This window comes from Arvicanthis niloticus, chromosome 12, assembly GCF_011762505.2.
Source record: "Arvicanthis niloticus isolate mArvNil1 chromosome 12, mArvNil1.pat.X, whole genome shotgun sequence".
Lineage (NCBI taxonomy): Eukaryota > Metazoa > Chordata > Mammalia > Rodentia > Muridae > Arvicanthis > Arvicanthis niloticus.
The window spans coordinates 56,715,852-56,734,408 of record NC_047669.1 but is presented as its reverse complement, the minus strand read 5'-3'; the positions used below and the strand labels follow the sequence as shown (position 1 = coordinate 56,734,408).

Below are 18,557 nucleotides of genomic sequence, written 5' to 3'. Positions count from 1 at the left end.
GTCAAGGAATAAGCAAGACAATAAACACAAATAGTCAAAGAAAAAGCAAGGCATTAAACCCAACAACGTCAACACTCCTGTGATCGATGTTTCCCTCTTAACCACACTATTCTCTTGAAAGAATAAGAATAAAGTAGAAACTCTACCATATTTTATTTTCACCTATTTCTCATAAATATGTATTTATGTTATTTAGGAAAACAGATTTTATAAACACATGTTTGTGTCTCCTTTCTAAATACTTGGTAGTTTATTGTATTATGAATTAATCATACAACAACTTAAGTAAATATTATATTAATTATAGTAAATAGTTGATTTAATTCCCCGTGATTTTCTTTTAAAAAAAAAAGTTGAAAACTTGCTTTGTAGAACCTTAAGAAAATGTTGCTTATAGTATTTTCAAAGTTATTTACACATAAAGTTGTATTTTTTTCCATTAACACCATGTTTCATTTTGCAGAAAAATCTACCTTATGGCTCATGATATTTTTATACTATTTGTTTTTAAAGAAACTTTTAGCATTCAAAAAACTGGAGTTATTAAGCTAATTAAAAATTTAAGAATATATAATAGCATTGTAATAAATAAAAAATTAGTAAAATACAGTTTATTCTTTATGTTCCATGTTGATTTGATATTGTTTTAGCCATTTTAAGTATGAGTTTTTGTTGTTTTATGATAACTTTTAGTTTAAAATCTTGATATAATTGATGAATTCTGAACTAGCCTTAAAAATATATTCACACTATTTTTGAACTAATTCTTTCTGTTTAAATACACTAAATTGCTTTAGTCAGATTACTCTTTCCTGATGCACAACAAGTAAATATGCATAGCAATCCTTGTGGGGAAATGATCATGTGATAATTTAATCAGTGTAAGAATTGAACCAAGTGATATGTGTTTTGTCAATGAGATACAGATTTTTAAATGGCCTTAGTTCTCTCTTCCTTAGAATGTTGGAGACATAGATGCTAGTGGAATAAAGAACTCACAATGAAATTTTAAAATAAACAGAAAAAATGAAATAGCCAGCTTGGTCATTATGCACTGTGTTACAGCAGACGAGATATCTGATATATACGACTTACTGGACCACTACATTTGTTTTTAGGTTCAATGGTAAATGGATGGGGCTCTGCATCTGATGAGGATCGTAACTTTTCTAGTCATAGATCTAGTGTAGGTAGCTCCTCAGATGGCTCCATCTTTGCCAGCGGCAGCTTTGCACAAGCATTGGTGGCAGCAGCAGATAAAGCTGGTTTTAGGCTGGATGGAACCAGTCTTACAAGAACAGGTTGGTAGACTCCAAGTCAACACTCTTTGCATGAGAGAATCCTGTCCTCCGACACTGACCTTTCCTTCTGTTCTGTCTTAGTGAATCTAACTGCAGACTTTTTAAAATATGCATGAACACAGTTGGGTGGATGCTGTTACCAGAACTCTCTTTTGATGCTGATATTTTGGAGCCAAAAATAGGCTCCTACCTTGCATCCCTTCCATCCTTTTCCTCTTATGACTCTGCTGGCTAATCGCTGTGTGCTTCCTTTTCATATTGAAAAAAAAAAAAAAAAAAAAAAAAGCCTCAACTGAGATTGTCATTAAACTTTCAGTAACTCGCACATTGCAAAATCCTCACAAAATCAATAATGAACCTGGTGATTAAAATTATTCAGCTTTTATCTCCACTGCCTTACTTTCCCCCATTTCTGCAGAGGCACTTTCTGGGAAGGCTTTCTCAGCATGGGGTGAATGGGTCTAAGACTATCTAACAGCTCCCTTGGCTGATGGTCCTAATTGTTTGACTAAGATTTTAATACAATAATTTACTATTTGTTTTAAAGGATGCTAACTAAAGACACACCAAAGGCATTTGTGAGTTCAATAAGTTATCTATATGTGCACTGCTGTTTAAAGTAAATTCATTCTGATTTTAAAGAGCAGTAAATAATAGCATCAAAGTCAAATTACATAATTATTATGTTCATCTCATGCCACAGGGCGGGTGAAGGATATGTGCCGTTAACTCTGGTAATTTATAAGTAAATGAGTTTTTCTGGAGAGGAAAACAATAGCTTTGGCATGTTGTCTATGCCCTTATATTTGTATATACACTTCTTAGCTGCATATAATAGGAAGATAATGTGCACATTTACTATGCTGTCTTAACAAAAATCAACTAATGAAGTATAAAAGCATGCTTCAATTTTAATGGCACTTGAGTGGTAAAGAAAAAGGACTTTGTACCCTTGCTATACATTCAGGTTATAAAATTATGTCTTGGATATTGTCATAAGTTGCACCATCGTTATTTCTTTCTAACGTGCACTAAATATTCTCTAAATGAAATATAAGCATGTCTCAGGCATTGCAAAGGTTTACTTTTATAAAGCATCCAAACTAAAATGTGTTGTAATAAACCGGGTTATTTGGATTTTCTTGCTTCCCAAGACATAAGTCAGCATCTTTATGTTGCCTGAGTGCTTTGGGGGGCATTTGTTAGAGGCAAAGGAGGGAGAGGGTGCCAAGGAGCTAATAAATTAGAAGGCCTAAGTGTACCAGGAGCATGTATGCTAAACGCTAATAAAGCATTAAGCAGTATCAAGTCACGTGGACTTAGGAAAGTGTAACTACATATGATAATTTTGTATGAAGTGAAAATGTGCACAAAAGAATAAATATGTGCACATAACCCAGTCCTCTCTTCCAATAATAAACTTACTGTTAAAATAATTCATTGTAGAACATGTATTAGCTGACCCCTTTCCCAGAATAAATTCCATGCACATATTCTAAACTATCAAAAGGAAAATAGCATATTTCATTTTGAAACTTAGAATGCCAAGCCTGTTAAGATAGGATAATATTGCTCAGAAAACATATAGCACACTTTGGATTATACACTGAGACTATTACCTGCCACCTTCTACAGTGATCTTACTTAATCCTGCTGAAAGAATTCATTGTGTATGAACATTTAAGTGGTAAGGTCAATTTTATTTATGCATCTCAGCAGAAGTTTGGTATAAAATTTCAAATGTTACAACTCCAGAACAGTGTTTAGGATTCTAAGAGTAAAACTTGACTATTTAAATAAAATAGGACACAATTCAATTCAAAAACAAACAAACAAACAAACAAACCACCAAAAAATCCTTTTACTTATTTGGAAAAGTAAGTGTGGCATACATTTGCGTAGATTTATGAAAGAATTACCAAGATTGTCAAGACTGAATAAAACTATAATCAAGCAATGGGAAGCTTTTGGTTGGTGGATTTATTTCAGGTTCGTTTGCTTGAAACGTGTTTTTGCTGAATGGGGTCTTCTTAGCTTATTAAAAACTGGGTGAATTAAATGCAGCAGGTCATGCATTCTGTGCAGACACGCAGCGGGGGTTTTGTACCTTCCCATTGCATCTGTGGGTACATTCACTAGGTAGTCTAGAAAGAGCAGAGGCATGAAGCAAGACAAACATTTAAAGTATTACAGTGTCATTCTTTATGTCTGTTTCCTTGGTTTTCGTTTCAGGAAAAGCCTTTACCTCCTCTCAAAGGCAGCGGCCCACCAGCCCATTTTCTACAGAGAGTAACACCAGTGCTGCCCAGAATCAAAGCCAGAGGCCTCGGCCCACGAAAAAACACAAGGGAGGGCGGATGGACCCACAGCCAGTGTTACCTCATCGGAGAGAAGGGATGCCAGATGGTAGGTTACTCATCTTAACTACATCTCCGTGTTCTCACTAACTTTCAGTAGAGGAAGTATTTATTGTAGATTAGGTATTGCCTCGATACCTGCTAGTTCAGATAGTTGACCACATGTCATGTTTAAATAAAATACATTCTTTTTCAATCATGTGAGATTTATCAACATCATAATCATCATGCCTCAAGAAAGATCTAGAATCCTACTTTCCAAAGTTTAGGTCTTCTACAAATCGCCAGCATCTCATTTTAAGTGTAGGAAAGAAATTGTCAGTCCATGTGCACTTGTAATTGTGTGTGATCACCTACAGTCATTGGGCCTATTTTATTTAATTTTATTTTGAGAAGACCATAAAGTGATGAAGTAAGGTTTGGGGTTCATAAATTTCAGAACAAAGAGGTAGTCATAGTATGTTGATATAAAGACTTTCTTTTTGTTCCAGGTACTGAAATACGTGACCACAATTTTATAAATAGAAAAAGTGAAAAAGAGAAATTTTATTTCTCAGTTTTAAAGTCTAGAAAGTGCAACTCTTGGTGTCTATTACTAGGGTCCTTTATGGCTGTAGGCAGTGCCTTCTTCTGATAACCTCAATCGGTGGAACAGTTTTCTCTAGTGTTCTTTATAAAGGCCTTGAGCCAACTTCATTACCTAATGACCACAAGAGGTCTCAACTCCCTAGTGTACAATACCTAGTGTACAACAGACATTAAGATTAACTTTAGTTTATGAATGGTAGAAGCCTAATGATTCCACCCATGAGAAAGGCTCAATATTTGTTTTTCATTTAATGTCCAAACTGTAAATACTTTTGATCCTGAGGATCACGGGGTTTATATCCTAAATCTACTCCTAGGTATGTGAGTTTATCTATGGAAAAACAAATTTAAAACTGTAACTGTGGGTGTGGCTCAGGGTATAGAATGCTTGCCTACCTTAGAAAGGTAGCCTTAGACTGGTTAGCCAAAACTACATAAACTGGGTTGTTGGTACATGCATACGATCTAAGTACTTGGGTTTCTGAGTCAGCAGTATAATAGTCCAAGTGAGATGACAGGGTCACAAGAAACCAGGTCTCCAAACATATTACTGTGAATGATTGTCAATAAAACTTTATTGACAGATGGCTAAATGTTAGCAACAGTGTTTTATTTAAATCATTTTATTTATGCATAGCCTCTAATCTTTGGGCATTTCATTAAATACTGCTCTCTTTAGGAAGCAATATTACTGAAAGACATACGTGCTCAGAAATGATTCAATTTTATTTTGCCTACAGAGTCTCTTAGTTATAATATTTTCAACTCAATCCTAGTATTTTCTAAATATATTAATTCTAAACCCCCTTTCAATGCTCTGAAACTTACTATATGTTAAGTATTTCCTGTAACTTTAGATCCAAAGAAAAATTTCTCTCTGCTTCTCAAAAACACCTCCTTATGACCTCCCAAATTTATCATGAGATCATTTTACTGACTATCAAGAGTCTAGCCAAGGTGAAGGTTAGAACCATTCGGCAATATCCTAAAGCATGGCTTTCTGGTTCCGATATAATCATCAGAAATACAATTCACTTTCTGTGCATTTCTGTAACTAGACCTAGTCCTTGGGCCTCAGACTTACTAGGATAAGGCAAAACCTTAGCTGGAAACAGTAATGGTTTTGATTGTTATTTTTGTGGGAAGGAATCCAGCTACCAACTTTGTACTTTCTGTAAATCTCATCATACTAAGATTTAAACATCAAACATGTTTGTTTTAATGCCTCTTGGGTTTACATGTTTTTCCTGCTTTCTCTGTTTCTTTGGGAAGTGTTTCCATAAAATATGAATGTTAAGGATACAGGTGTTAACAGGCCTAAAATTTGACATCTTGGGATACACACACACAACACACACAACACACACACACACACACACACACACACACACACACGGCTTACTGTATTCTTTCTCGTTCAGATATTCTGAGGATTAATTGATCACTTTAGGTAATTTTTAGTGCTACTCTCACTCTTTCAACCTACAAATTTCTTTCACTGATATGTTCATTTTCTTCTAAGCAGGGGTTGTTGAATCCAAATCATCTATGCTTGAAAGATATAGCCTGACCAATTCTGTACCAAAGATGGTAGACAGTTCCTCCTCAGTGAGTTCTTCAGAAATGATTTTCTCTCAGATTGTACTGTCTTTGACCTAGTTATTAATTCCCAGTTAAGACAAAGATTTCTTCTCTATATCTGCCACAATATGGCTTTCTGAAAATTCATGAGCTTATTGGTTCCTCCATTTAAATGTTTAGTGAGTAAATATTATAAAAATATTATCCCCCAGTCTACTGGACCTCATATTCTAGTCAGTAAACAGAGGTTCAGACCAGCATAAATGCATAAGTGATAATGTAAAGTATGCTAATGGGGATTGCTGCCATGAAGACAGAAATGACAGAAGTATTTCGGAGGTAGTATTTTAACTTGGGGTCGTCAAAAAAAGCCTCAACAACAACATGACATATGATAAAAGGCAGGAAGAATATAAGGAAGAGAACAATGTTTATATTGAAGGAAATATCATCCTAGGAGCTGATGCCAGCAATTAAAAGCCTGGTGTTTATTTGATATTTTTTAAAGAAAGGCAAGAACTAGAGCAGGTAGAAAAACAGATCGGAATATGCTGCCAGTCACACAAGAAAATAGTAATGTTTAAGGATCTGTATGCTGAGAAACAACCTTGGACATATATAGTGGAAAATTCCTGGAAGTGTGTGTGTGTGTGTGTGTGTGTGTGTGTGTGTGTGTGTGTGTGCATGTGCGTGTGTGTGTGCATGTGTGTGAACTTGTGTGTGTGTGTGCATGTGCGTGTGTGTGTGCATGTGTGTGAACTTGTGTGTGTGTATGTGTGTGTGTGCGCGTGTGTGCATGTGTCTTTGAATTCATGTTAGTATATTTTATATTTTTAAGGTAGGAGAGTTGCATAATCTTATATTTTTTTAATTCCAAAATGTCAGTATAGATTTTGTACAAGCAAGAATAGGTGGCCCAAAAGTATAAAAATAGAGACACTTGGAGGTCATAGAAACAATAAATGGGGATGCTGTATGGCACCCTCAGTGGATCAGTGAAAGCAAGTAATAAGAAAGATAAGATATTAAAGAAGGAACCAACGGGATTTGTAAGTTAATATATACCACTAAGAAAGGGATTCAAAGACAATTTCATATTTTGGGCAAAAGTGAAGAATGGAACTGTACCTGAACAAAAGGAGAAACATAACAGTAGAAGTGTAAGTCTTTATAGGATGATGCGAACTGTGTTAAAGTATTAAGTGGAAACTTCTGGCCTGGCTGATTACTGTGGACAAAATCACTTAAGTTGGGTCTTAGGAAAAGAAAGATTCAGGCTGGAGATGCTTGATTTCCTTTGCTCCACCCTCATCCATCCCCATCGACCCCCATTCACTTATCTGAAAAATAAATGAGAATAATAATGTACCTATGTCATTGGACTGTCATTGATTGACAATAGCTAACCCATAATGGGCCAGTGAGATACTCTAGTGAATTGACTTACTTGAAATAATTCCACAACGAATTGAATAATAAATTTAATTTAAGTAAATGCATTGAATTATATAGTTTTATTTTTTCCACAGTCATTTGTAATTCCATCTCTTTTAGTTTATTTCAATGTGCCTGCAATATCCTTTATTCTTAGAAGATAAAATCTCCAAGGATATTATACAATTACCAAGCTATATAATTTCACGTCAAATTAAATAGGCATCAGAATTTTAGCTGCCATAAGCAAATGCTATTTTGGCCATTCTAGAAATTAAACAGCTTAGATGGTGAATAAAAATCAATGACAAGATGTTATTTTAGAATTCAATACAATCCTTTCCCCTCACTGATAGACTAAGCCCAATAAGTCAAATGAAATAATTAATTTGCATTCATAAAACACATAGCAAAGGAAACCAGTATTAAATGTAAAGGAAACACCAACCTCATTAGATTACCATGCAAACAGATAGCATATTATTGCATTAGATCTTCATTTTGGAAGAAATGGTCTGAATGCAATCCTATTCACCCAGACAGCATCCCTTTTCTCATCAATGACTGGCAGCTCTTAATCTAACAGGAGGACACTTACAAAAGCTGAGAATACTGCTTCAACTTGGAACACTGAGAGCATATACTCAACAAACCAGTAAAACCCTTCCAATGGAAGATACTATTTTGCTCATTAAAACAAAGGATAAGCCTTTTAAAAGTGAACATGAGCTTTTTAAAAAGGCAATTGGCTTCTTGTGTACAAAACATTTAGTTTTGCCTTTCTAATTTCAAAAAGTATTATTAGAAAAGTATTATTAGAACATGTTTATTAAAAATGGAATGAGAAATAGTTGCCCACATTGAGTAGAATATCCTTAATTTGTTTCATAGATAAATATATACAGATATACATAGATAGATAGATAGATAGATAGATAGATAGATAGATAGATAGATATGGCATGATGTATACGTTTTATAAATAAGCCTAATATAATTGCCTAATCCAAGGATGAGCCCTGAAATTTACAATAGCATGTAAGAAAAATCAGATGATATTGATAAAAATGAATGGTTAGAAGAATGCAAAGTCCTTAACCATGTCATTTTAGAAATAATATTAGAAAGATATAAAGGGAAATACAATCTCAAAATTAAAGATGTTCAAAATATAAAGGTGAATATCTGAGAAGTTAGCAAAGAAAAATGAAAAATTAGGTCATCTTCAACTTTTATGTTTTCTTCATTTTCAAAGTTAATTTTAAAAGCTCTCTAAGATTACAATCAGACCACTCTGGACTTGTCAAATCACCTCTAAAAAGTTCTTTCAAGGACTTATCAAGCCCCTCTCAAAATTCCACAACACACCATCTACACTACTCACTACACAGCATATTCAGTCTGTGCTCCGGTTATTAGTTATTACTTGTTAAACTTAATAAAAGAGAAGATTTTAATGTATTAGTTGTAACTCATTAGCTAGTTCATGAAAGGAACAGGCAGGATCGGTTGTCAGGCAGATGTTAATTGCGTTGAATAACATTAGTTTAACCCTGTGGCTGTTGCTCAGTGTGGCACACACTTGTGAAGAGACAGTTAGATGCTGTGCATGATATGGTCTGTGGTCCCTTATTTACAGAGCATGATCATTTCGGTGGAGATCTTTTAGAATGCCATTGTTCTCCCTGGTGTTTACTAGCACAGCTGCTAGAATCCGCAGTGATTTTTTCCCCCTCACAGTATTTATACCTTGAAAAGGCAGAGATTGGATATAAACCACAACCTGTCCTTTTCCTTTAATGCCCGCCCCTAGTTTGCTGTTGAAAATATGTTCCCTGTTGAACAGCTGTATGAAAAGAGTCGATTTATCTCAAAGATGAGATGGCAAGAAGATAGAAGACAGACCAATGACTTGCATTTTGAATAGCCGTTAATTGACTTTTATTTTCCACAACCTTTTTGCATGGGTGATACTTGAAAAAAAAAAAAAAAAAAAAAAAAAAAAAGCAAGGGCTTTTCAGTTTTGGGTTTTGTTTTTCTCATTTTTTTCAACTTGAGCTTATGCTTGTATTTTTCATTAAATCTTAGTCTATTCTAAATATTATTCAAAATTTTTAGATCTTCCCCCACCACCAGATCCCCCACCAGGTCAGGGTTTAAGGCAGCAGATAGGCCTGAGCCAACACTCTGGTAACGTGGAAAACTCAACAGAGAGAAAAGGAAGCTCTCTAGAGAGACAACAAGCAGCCAACTTAGAAGATACAAAGAGCTCATTGGATTGTCCAGCTAAAAGTGCTCTAGAGTGGCAGCGTCAAACCCAGGACTGGATAAACTCTACAGAACGCCAAGAAGAAACACGGAAAGCCCCACACAAACAAGGGGTTGGATCAGGTGTGTGCTGCACAGTCCCAAGAAAGCGTGACTGTTATCATTTATTTTTTCCTACCAGGTATATTAGGAATGGCAACTATTTAAGGACATCTGGATTTGCCTCAAATAAGTTCAAACTGAAATTCTTCAAGAGTTTAACAGCACACATTCAGTGGAGACCTACAAGCTAACCTTGTAAAAGGTCTTTGAACATAGAAATCTCCAGGTTTCATCTGGAGTGCTCAGCAAACAGCTTAATGTTTTTATACTTTAATATCTATATTGAGGTTTTTTTTAAGAACACTAAACTTCTCGTTTTGTGTCACCATAATATCAATTTGAAACTGATTGGGTGAAGTAGCCAGTCATTGGAAAAAGAGTTAACATCTCTCCAAAAAGGAGAATTAATTCCGATCACAAAACTGCAAAGAGATGCACAATCAGGCTTCCTAAAATTAGAAAAGATGGAACTGAGCTCGTATGTTCTTCTTATAATTAAATAAAATTCAGTGTTAACATTTGGATGGGAATATCTCTTATTTATGAGAAAAAAATATTCCTGGAAGTTTCATAATGTAAACTTCATAATTCCCGCTTAGTTATTATTTGGTAGAGAGGTAAATCTGTTGCATAAATACATGGTTTAGGGGAGCATTCACCTTTGCTTAGTGTCTACTGGATGTGAACACACAGACACATTTTAGAACAGCATCCCTTTATAGAGTCTGTAATCATTTGTACTCAGTCATGTCTAGGTTTGTTCTCACCCCATGCATTTTCTCTAATTACATCATGTCACCATGTGATGTTAAAGTCTTAGAAGTTTTATTTCATCAACGGACCAGGAATGACAATGGCAATATCTAGATCTACTGAGATATTTTGGAAAGTTATCAGCTGTTAAAAAAAAACACTATGTGCCTTGTCTCATTAAATCCTATCCAAGGATCAAACTGAGAGATTCAATCAGCAGGTTGTATTCACTTAATCATGATATATATCCAGAATATCTGAAGAAACAATGGTGGGTGTGGAAGGGATGGGATATGAGGAGTAACTGAAATAAAGTGAAGGGCATATTAACATGGATTATAACACTATTTTTAGAGAGATGATATCTAAAAAGAACATTAGTACATTATAATTAGTGTTTTGTTCTCTTTTACTGAAACATGGAACTTTTAACACAATGGATTTCTGTCTCAATATCAAAAATTTAAGAAGCTTATTTAATGTATATCTATATTCTCATCTAATTCTATATCTATATCTACATCTATATCTATAACCTATAACTAATTCTATATCTAAGCTGATTGGGAAAATATTTTTATAATTTAAATTAAGAAATCATTTCTCTTTGGTCTTAATGGAAAAATTAAATTGAGCTTCACTGACCACCAAAAAATTCTCAGACATTATTTTTCTTAAGCAAACTATGGTTCTTCTCAGCAGATCTCTGTTACAATGACTTTTAGCCTTGCAAATATTACACTGTACTTATCCCAAGATCTCTTTTGATTTAGTCCATTCAGTGTGTGTTGTAGGGAAAGTTGCCTGCGTGTGAAAATTCCTTTAATATCCAAAACAGATTAAACTTCCTACTTCCCATTTTGGTGGAGAATAAAATAATGAAATTGTCTATAAGAATTGGGTTTGTGTTTGGCACCTCTGCTGCCCTTTAATTCAGTCCTTTATGGTTTGATTTCTTTTGTAGAGGAGTCCCTGGTGCCCTACAGCAAGCCCAGCTTCCCGTCTCCAGGTGGGCACAGCTCATCTGGAACATCTTCCTCTAAAGGGTCCACCGGCCCTCGGAAGGCCGACGTGCTGAGGGGCAGCCACCAGAGGAACACCAATGACCTTCTCGACATTGGATATGTGGGCTCGAATAGTCAAGGACAGTTTACAGGTGAATTGTGTAAGTTTTTTGGTTCCTTTCAAAGGCCTTTGTGGTTCAAAAACATTGGGATGATGGGATCTCGATATTAAATAATCAGAGTGATAAAAATTTATATCTGCTAAGAAAAGCAAATTCAATTAATTCACTCAAGATTGGCTATAAGTTTAAGGTCTATAATGCAAACATTTTCATTGGTATTTCAAGTTGGTTTAAAGTGTATAAAATTATTTTAATGTAGGTAATCAGTCTTAATACTTACAAGTAACATACAATCTATTTGGCAAAGGATTCTTCACCCTTTATAACTGACTGCAATAAAGAACAGGAATCAGATTGCCCTGTAGAGAATTTTGGTTACTTATTGTGATTGGAAGTGGATGTTCTATCTATCTTACTCCTGAGATAAAAAAGAAATTAAATGTTCTTACCCCTCTTAGTAGCTTTTATGAAGCTTTTTAGAAGTTCCTTCTACTTGAATTAGTTGTTATTTTATTCTTACATTTTAAAAATAAGGTGAATGTAAATTCTTTATAAATCTACTACGATGTGAAATGTCAGTTTAATAGTGGATTCAACTTCAATGTTGGGAGCTAGTTCATCCTGTAATGACGGTGAACTACTTACAAAAATATAAACTTCCACATTTATTCTTACATTTTAAAAATAAGGTGAATGTAAATTCTTTATAAATCTACTACGATGTGAAATGTCAGTTTAATAGTGGATTCAACTTCAATGTTGGGAGCTAGTTCATCCTGTAATGACGGTGAACTACTTACAAAAATATAAACTTTCACATGAATCTGAATTACTGCCATTGGCTACTGCTAAGTTTGCTATCATGGTTTCTTTACAGATTCTGTTTTGACTCACGCACATTTTGATTCTTTTGTAACTTACTTTGTGGTATCTGTAGCCTCATAAGCATTTTAAGAAAACTTCCCTGTGCATCCCACATCTACAAGCTCCATGGTACTTCCCTTTCCCCTAACAGACTTCAAAGGAAATTATTTAAACTCACAAATGCAATAAGTAGCTGAAAATCTTTAGTTAGTCTCTATTGGCTTTGATTTTATTTGTAGTCAGGATAAAAAAATATTTAACATACGAGAAAGCTATATTTATAACTTTTTCTTCTCTTTTGCAGAGTAACTGAGAGGGGACATACAAAGATACTCTGCGGACTATCAGGTCCAAACTCATGGAAGTGATAACATTTAACAGTGCAATGAACAATTTCTTTATTTATGTACTATTAAAGAAAACTGTAAATGCAATGTAAAGACACACAGCCACCCATATCCCACAGTTATTTTCTTGTGTTCTTCTCTTACTTACACCACCCACCTTAACTCTTTCTTGTCAGGAGTATATACGAAAAAGAAAGAAAGCAAAACTTGCCCTCCAGGAAGAAAAGAATTTTCCTCTGTATATAATTTCTTTTGTGCATTGCTATGCAAGCTCACTCTTTTTAACTCTGTTCATATTATTGTCTGTTCTGAATGGTCTGTTGTACTATATGTGAATTAATGGGCTGTGGTGCCATATATTAACTTTTAATTGTGTAACTTTTTATGTTTAAATTTTGCACTGCGATTTTCTTTGGTGATAAGCACAAATCTCTACTCCTCATGACATGAAGAAAAGATTGAATGTGAAGGGAGTTTTCTGTACTGTAAGTTAGGTTGGATAATGCTGGTGTAACCAATCCTGTTAGGTGGTTTTCAGTTGGGGGTGTAGAAATAGGAAGGTGTGAAGGAATGATGGTGTTGGCAAAGTCTTCTTGAAACATCAGATATTGAGTCAATTTTAAGAAGCAGAAAGATGGATGCTATTGACTAAAACAGGGGTCAAAAGAAAGGGGGTTTAAGTCTAGACAGAATGTGTAATAAAGTATGGTGGTAGCAAAGATGTACTAACTTGCTTTAAAAATATTATTAAAGTTTTATTTAGAATGAACTTTACTTGCCATTGTAATTAACCCACCTTAGAATTACAATGAGCAAAATAGAAATCAAAGTGTTTCAAGAGATCTGTATTTATATTACACATTTTAAAAAAATAGCAGTTTTGAATTACCATAATTAATCTTTCCAACTCATTAAGTCAGACTATAACATGGAGGTCCCCAAGGAAACAAAGAAAATGAACTCTAGATATTCTAGCAAATAGTTAAAGAAGCAACTTATTATTAGGGCATACTTGGCTACTCTTGAATATGAGCTCAATTGCAATATCTTGTTCATCTTTCTAATACATGTACAGTACATATTAGAGGAGGTAGCCACATCAGTTCATTTCTTTTGGAAAGAAAAAAGCAAACTAATTCAGTCTACATACAACTTTGTGTTTCTTTTGATTAAAACGTAAAATTGATGCCACCAGATGTATAGCCAAGTTATAAGTGCTTAAAGGCAGTGCTCACAGTATGTTCAGTTTCCAGTTAGTAGATTTATTGGACTCAATATTTTCTGGTACAATCTCTAAAATTGGCTACCAACTAAAATCTGTTTGACCCATTTTGAATGAGTAAATCGGAAAGAATAGTCAAAAGGGAGAAAAATGCATGTTTATACACTTTTTAAATAAAACCAAATCTTGTAAGTGGACATTAATAACAGTGTCCTGCCTCGTTTGTTTTCTCGACTTTGAGAACAAGGAGTTCCTAAACATCAATTATGTATGCTCAAGATAAATGTGACTTTGAAATGTATGTTAGCTACTGTACATGTATGTAAGTCAAGTAGATAATAGCCTTTCTGAAATTACCATTTAAGATATTTTCCCATGTGCTACTTACACAAGCTTAAATTCTAGTTCAGTCAATGTTTTTATTATTTTTTCTTATGATATATTCAATAGATGATACCTTGAAAAATATTCAGTGTGATGGGCAATATATTGAGTTTCCAAGTAGGAAATATTTACATTGATAATACATACTGTGTATTATTGGCTCAGGTGCCAACTCATGTGACATTGTCATAGAAAATGGATAATGTAAGTACATGGTTCCAAGGGTCTTTCTCCACAGGCAAGCATAGAATTTGAGGTTCTTCATGGGTCCCAAAATGTTCTTAGTGCTATATACTTAACTTTCTTCACTGAAATAACAAAAAATTCTGACACACCCTTTAACAACTTTGTACCATCAGTGCCTGAATTTTATTGAAGTTTAATGTCTCTGGTACAAGGAAATGGAAAAAGCTGAACAGTTTCTGTGGGAGAAAAACCAGTTTACGTAGTTATTGTCAGTTGTGATAAATTTAACTTTTCATTTACACAGTTTCTTATTTCATGGCCTCTGTTTAAGAGCATAGGATCTTTTAAGACATATTTTTAGTTGTGTTTTCACTGTATGTTCATGAATAATATAAATTAGTGTAAAACTTTAGTATATCCTATGTATGGTAACTGACATTTGCAGATTATTATCAAAGCAAATCATAAGAAATAATATCTCCAGATCACATAATGGCTTACAAATCAATTTCAGATTATAGCAACATGTCTTTCTGATTGTCTTCAGTATATGATCATAAGCGATTATATCATGTCCATACAGATTACAACCTATGATCACTGCAAAATCTTGCATTCAATATCTATCATAACATAACATGCTGTGGTAATTTGAATTCAGGCATAGGCATACTATCAGCAATAGAAAGCCTTCATCCTCTAGGTAGTTGGACAAATCAATTCATCATCAACCATCAGATTGTTAATCGAGGAATACATACCTCCTTCATGAATGCCCCAAGTCTTTTCATCTTATACTTGACTGAATGTGATAGGAAATCTGCTGAGTTTACTCTTCTGTGGGCCTGAGCAGAAACATGCATAAGCCATCAAGAGGGAGTCTGGGTGGGAATAAAACCTCATCTTTTACTCATAGGCAATAACGCTGTGTAGTCACGGCAACCCAAGCACAGCTTCTTTCAGATCATGCAAAGTCTCCTTTTCGAATGTACATATCAGTGCCCAAACTCAGGTATGCCAGTTGAAACAGTAGAGTTTACCTAACCTTCTTTATGCCACTTTACAAGAGTAAGTTAGGAGACTCCAGGGCTATGAAAATAATGGATTCCTTCACAGGATTTGGAGCAAGCTCACAGAACTATATAGGACAGTTGAGAGCAATGTAAACACAACCAAAGTAAAGTAAAGCCTTGAAGAAACATGTACTTCGACTGACAAAACAGATTTAGTATGTTCTATGTTACGGCTTACCGCTCTCCGTATTTAAATCCCGTTGTCAATGGGATTTAAGTTGCAAGTATGTATATGTTATTTCGCGGAACACAACCAAGTTCTATTTAATAAGTTTATGCAATTTTTTCATTGATGAAAAAACAATATTCGCATCAATGAGCTCCCAGCTGCGGATCACTACTCCTAAAAAGCGATCTTGTCAGTATCGAAGATATGCAGAATCATAATTTTCACTACTAATGTTATTTTGTTCAACTACTTCTGTATACTGTGAAAAAGGGGTGGGGGTGGGGCATGTGTTTCCACGTTGTCTGAGAGGTGAAACTATTTTTGCGTTGCTTTGTCCTAATGGGTACTTCAAATGAGACACCATACAATTTTAAATGACATGCAATTTATGGATACTTTTTACTCTCATAACTTTACAAGCATTTGTTGTGATCTTAAAGTGTTACAAGATAAGAGATTTTGTGGTTGTGGGTAGACTTTTTATACTTTGTTTTATAGATGGATTTTTTTCACTGTAGTTTATTTGAGTGAGCAAACAGTATCCCAAATCTCAATGTGTTTCTTTTGATATTGTTAGATCAGCAAAGAAATTGGCATAAAATTGATTCATAGTATTGTCAAAGAATTGTGTATTGTGTATTCACTGGGAAAAATAAAAAATATATTCACATTTCAATTTTGTTTAAAAAAAAAAAGCCATTGATGTAAAACACATTTGTCTGTAGACAAACCAAAAATAGATCCTTGTGTCACTTTTAGAATTCTGTGACTATTTTTGTGGCCAATATTTATATTTCTTTTTCAAATTCAAATATGGATCAGAAGTGCTAAGTACAAAACAATGTTGACTAGGTAGTTATGATTAAAAGACAGCAATAAAGGCTAAAAGTATTTGAAATTATACATTCTACTCTGTCAGCACTACTTCCCAGATCTATTACCTCCCCCACAATGAAGGTTAGATAGGCAGTAAACTGAAGGAAATGATTTGAGCAACAGAATTACTCTACTAACTTATTTTAAAAGGTAAGTAAATGCAACTGGAAACAAGTAGCCCTTGTTTGTTTGTTTGTTTGTTTGTTTGTTTGTTTGTTTAAAAATGTTAATAATGCTTCTCTTTTAGGACATGTATTTGTGTTCCTTAAAATAATGACCAAAGTAACAATGAGAGAGAGAAAGAGAGAGAGAGACAGAGACAGAGACAGACACAGAATCAGACACAGAGACACAGAGACACAAAGAGAGGAACTGGGAAAATTCATTTTACCTTGAAATACTCACTTAAAATATATTAAGGAGCCCATAGTAAAATGACCACCTAATTCAGTTCTATTGATTTACCTAAATGAGGAGGAGGGAATTCAATATTATCAGAGTATTTATAAAGAATGTATGTAGTACAACGAATATATGTAAGTTAAAAACAAAATATACCAGTTACCTGTCTGTCAAAAATAGAAGGATGGGAAAATCACCATTGTGTTGTCGAATATCTACTGTGAAAAAAAAAAAAAAAAAAAAAAAAAAAAAGAACCTGAGACCTGGAAGCTGTGCAAGTGTATTGAAAGAGTACATACATTCTTTCTCAATTATTGTATATACTAATTCAAGTAAATGTATGCCAGGGTTATAAGAATACACACACACAAAAGATAATACTGCATTCCTTCAGTTTGTGAAAGAATACTCTGTTTTCTTTATATAGGAGAATAGCAGATCTCAAGCGAAATTTTACTTCCCAGAAGAAACGTGAAGAAAAAACAAATCCTTACAAAAAAAATAGATTTCAAGCACTTAAAAGTTTAAAAGTTAAGCTAATGGGTTGAAAGTGCACACACACACTATAAGTTATACACACGCTATAAGTTGAGCCTTCTGTGTAAACATTCAAAGTATTAGATGATAGGTATGTCATAGATGTATTTATTGCTATAGCTATATGCATTATTTAAGATGAATTGGGATTCTACCAAGTCTTTTAATTATCTAGTCAACACATTTTGGTTTTGTAGTAGATGACTATCAAAGAACATGTTTGTGTGTGTGTGTGTGTGTGTGTGTGTGTGTGTGTGTAGACATACAAGATTGTATATTTCCAAGATATCTGATATTACCTAAGTATCTCATTATACACTAATGTATATAATGTTTTATATATGTGCCTAATTTGTATGTTATATATTTGAATGTGTGCATTATATCACATAGAAAGATACTGCACTCAATCAATGACCTTGGGGTAAGACTATATCTATTTCAGACCACTACAAATGTCATTACCCTGTGAGAGTAGCACCACAGCACCCTTTGGCTAAATGGCATGCCTTGCTAGAAAAAGCCTTTAGCTAAAAGGCAACATCATATAGACAATTTATTCTGGTGGTTTTTTTAGGTAATATTTTTCCATAATTTGCACCAGACTAATCTGGTTCTTTGTTTATTCATTCAATTTGCAAAGAGAAATAGGGATTCTGAGCTTAAATTAAACATCCAGAGTGTTCTCACTTGAGAAAAAAGTACCTTTGTCTTAAGAAGGAGATTAATATCTTCTGTTAAATCTTGCCCTGGTTTCTAGAAAAGCATCATTTGATTAATGGCTTATGCTAAGAGAAAAGACCAATAAATAAAGCTTTCAGATACATTTCCAAGAAATAAACATTATGCCAACTTTAGTCACATCTCCCACTACACTCGTATTATCCATATTCCTAGTCATCCTCAAAATAGTCTCTGCAATATTAGTAAATATTAAAAATAAAGAACACAGGAGTTGAAGCCCTATGGTTGAACGTAAAGATATTT

The 18,557-nt window shown here is 34.1% G+C and overlaps 1 protein-coding gene across 17 annotated transcripts in view; it reads left to right on the top strand.

The window, feature by feature from the left end:
* Robo2 (roundabout guidance receptor 2) overlaps positions 1-16,431 on the top strand; it is a 1,463,572-nt gene extending 1,447,141 nt beyond the window's left edge. For 5 of the 17 annotated variants that reach the window (XM_076943077.1, XM_076943076.1, XM_076943074.1 and 2 more), the window contains 5 exons: positions 1,119-1,301; positions 3,534-3,707; positions 9,380-9,652; positions 11,349-11,549; positions 12,679-12,824. In XM_076943077.1, coding sequence (XP_076799192.1) covers positions 1,119-1,301; positions 3,534-3,707; positions 9,380-9,652; positions 11,349-11,549; positions 12,679-12,680 — 833 coding nt within the window. In that variant the 3' untranslated portion in view covers positions 12,681-12,824. Of the gene's footprint in view, positions 1-1,118; positions 1,302-3,533; positions 3,708-9,379; positions 9,653-11,348; positions 11,550-12,678 lie in introns of all 17 variants that reach the window. The other 12 variants (XM_076943081.1, XM_076943079.1, XM_076943083.1 and 9 more) reach the window with 7 other exon arrangements.
* Positions 16,432-18,557: the final 2,126 nt, after the last annotated feature.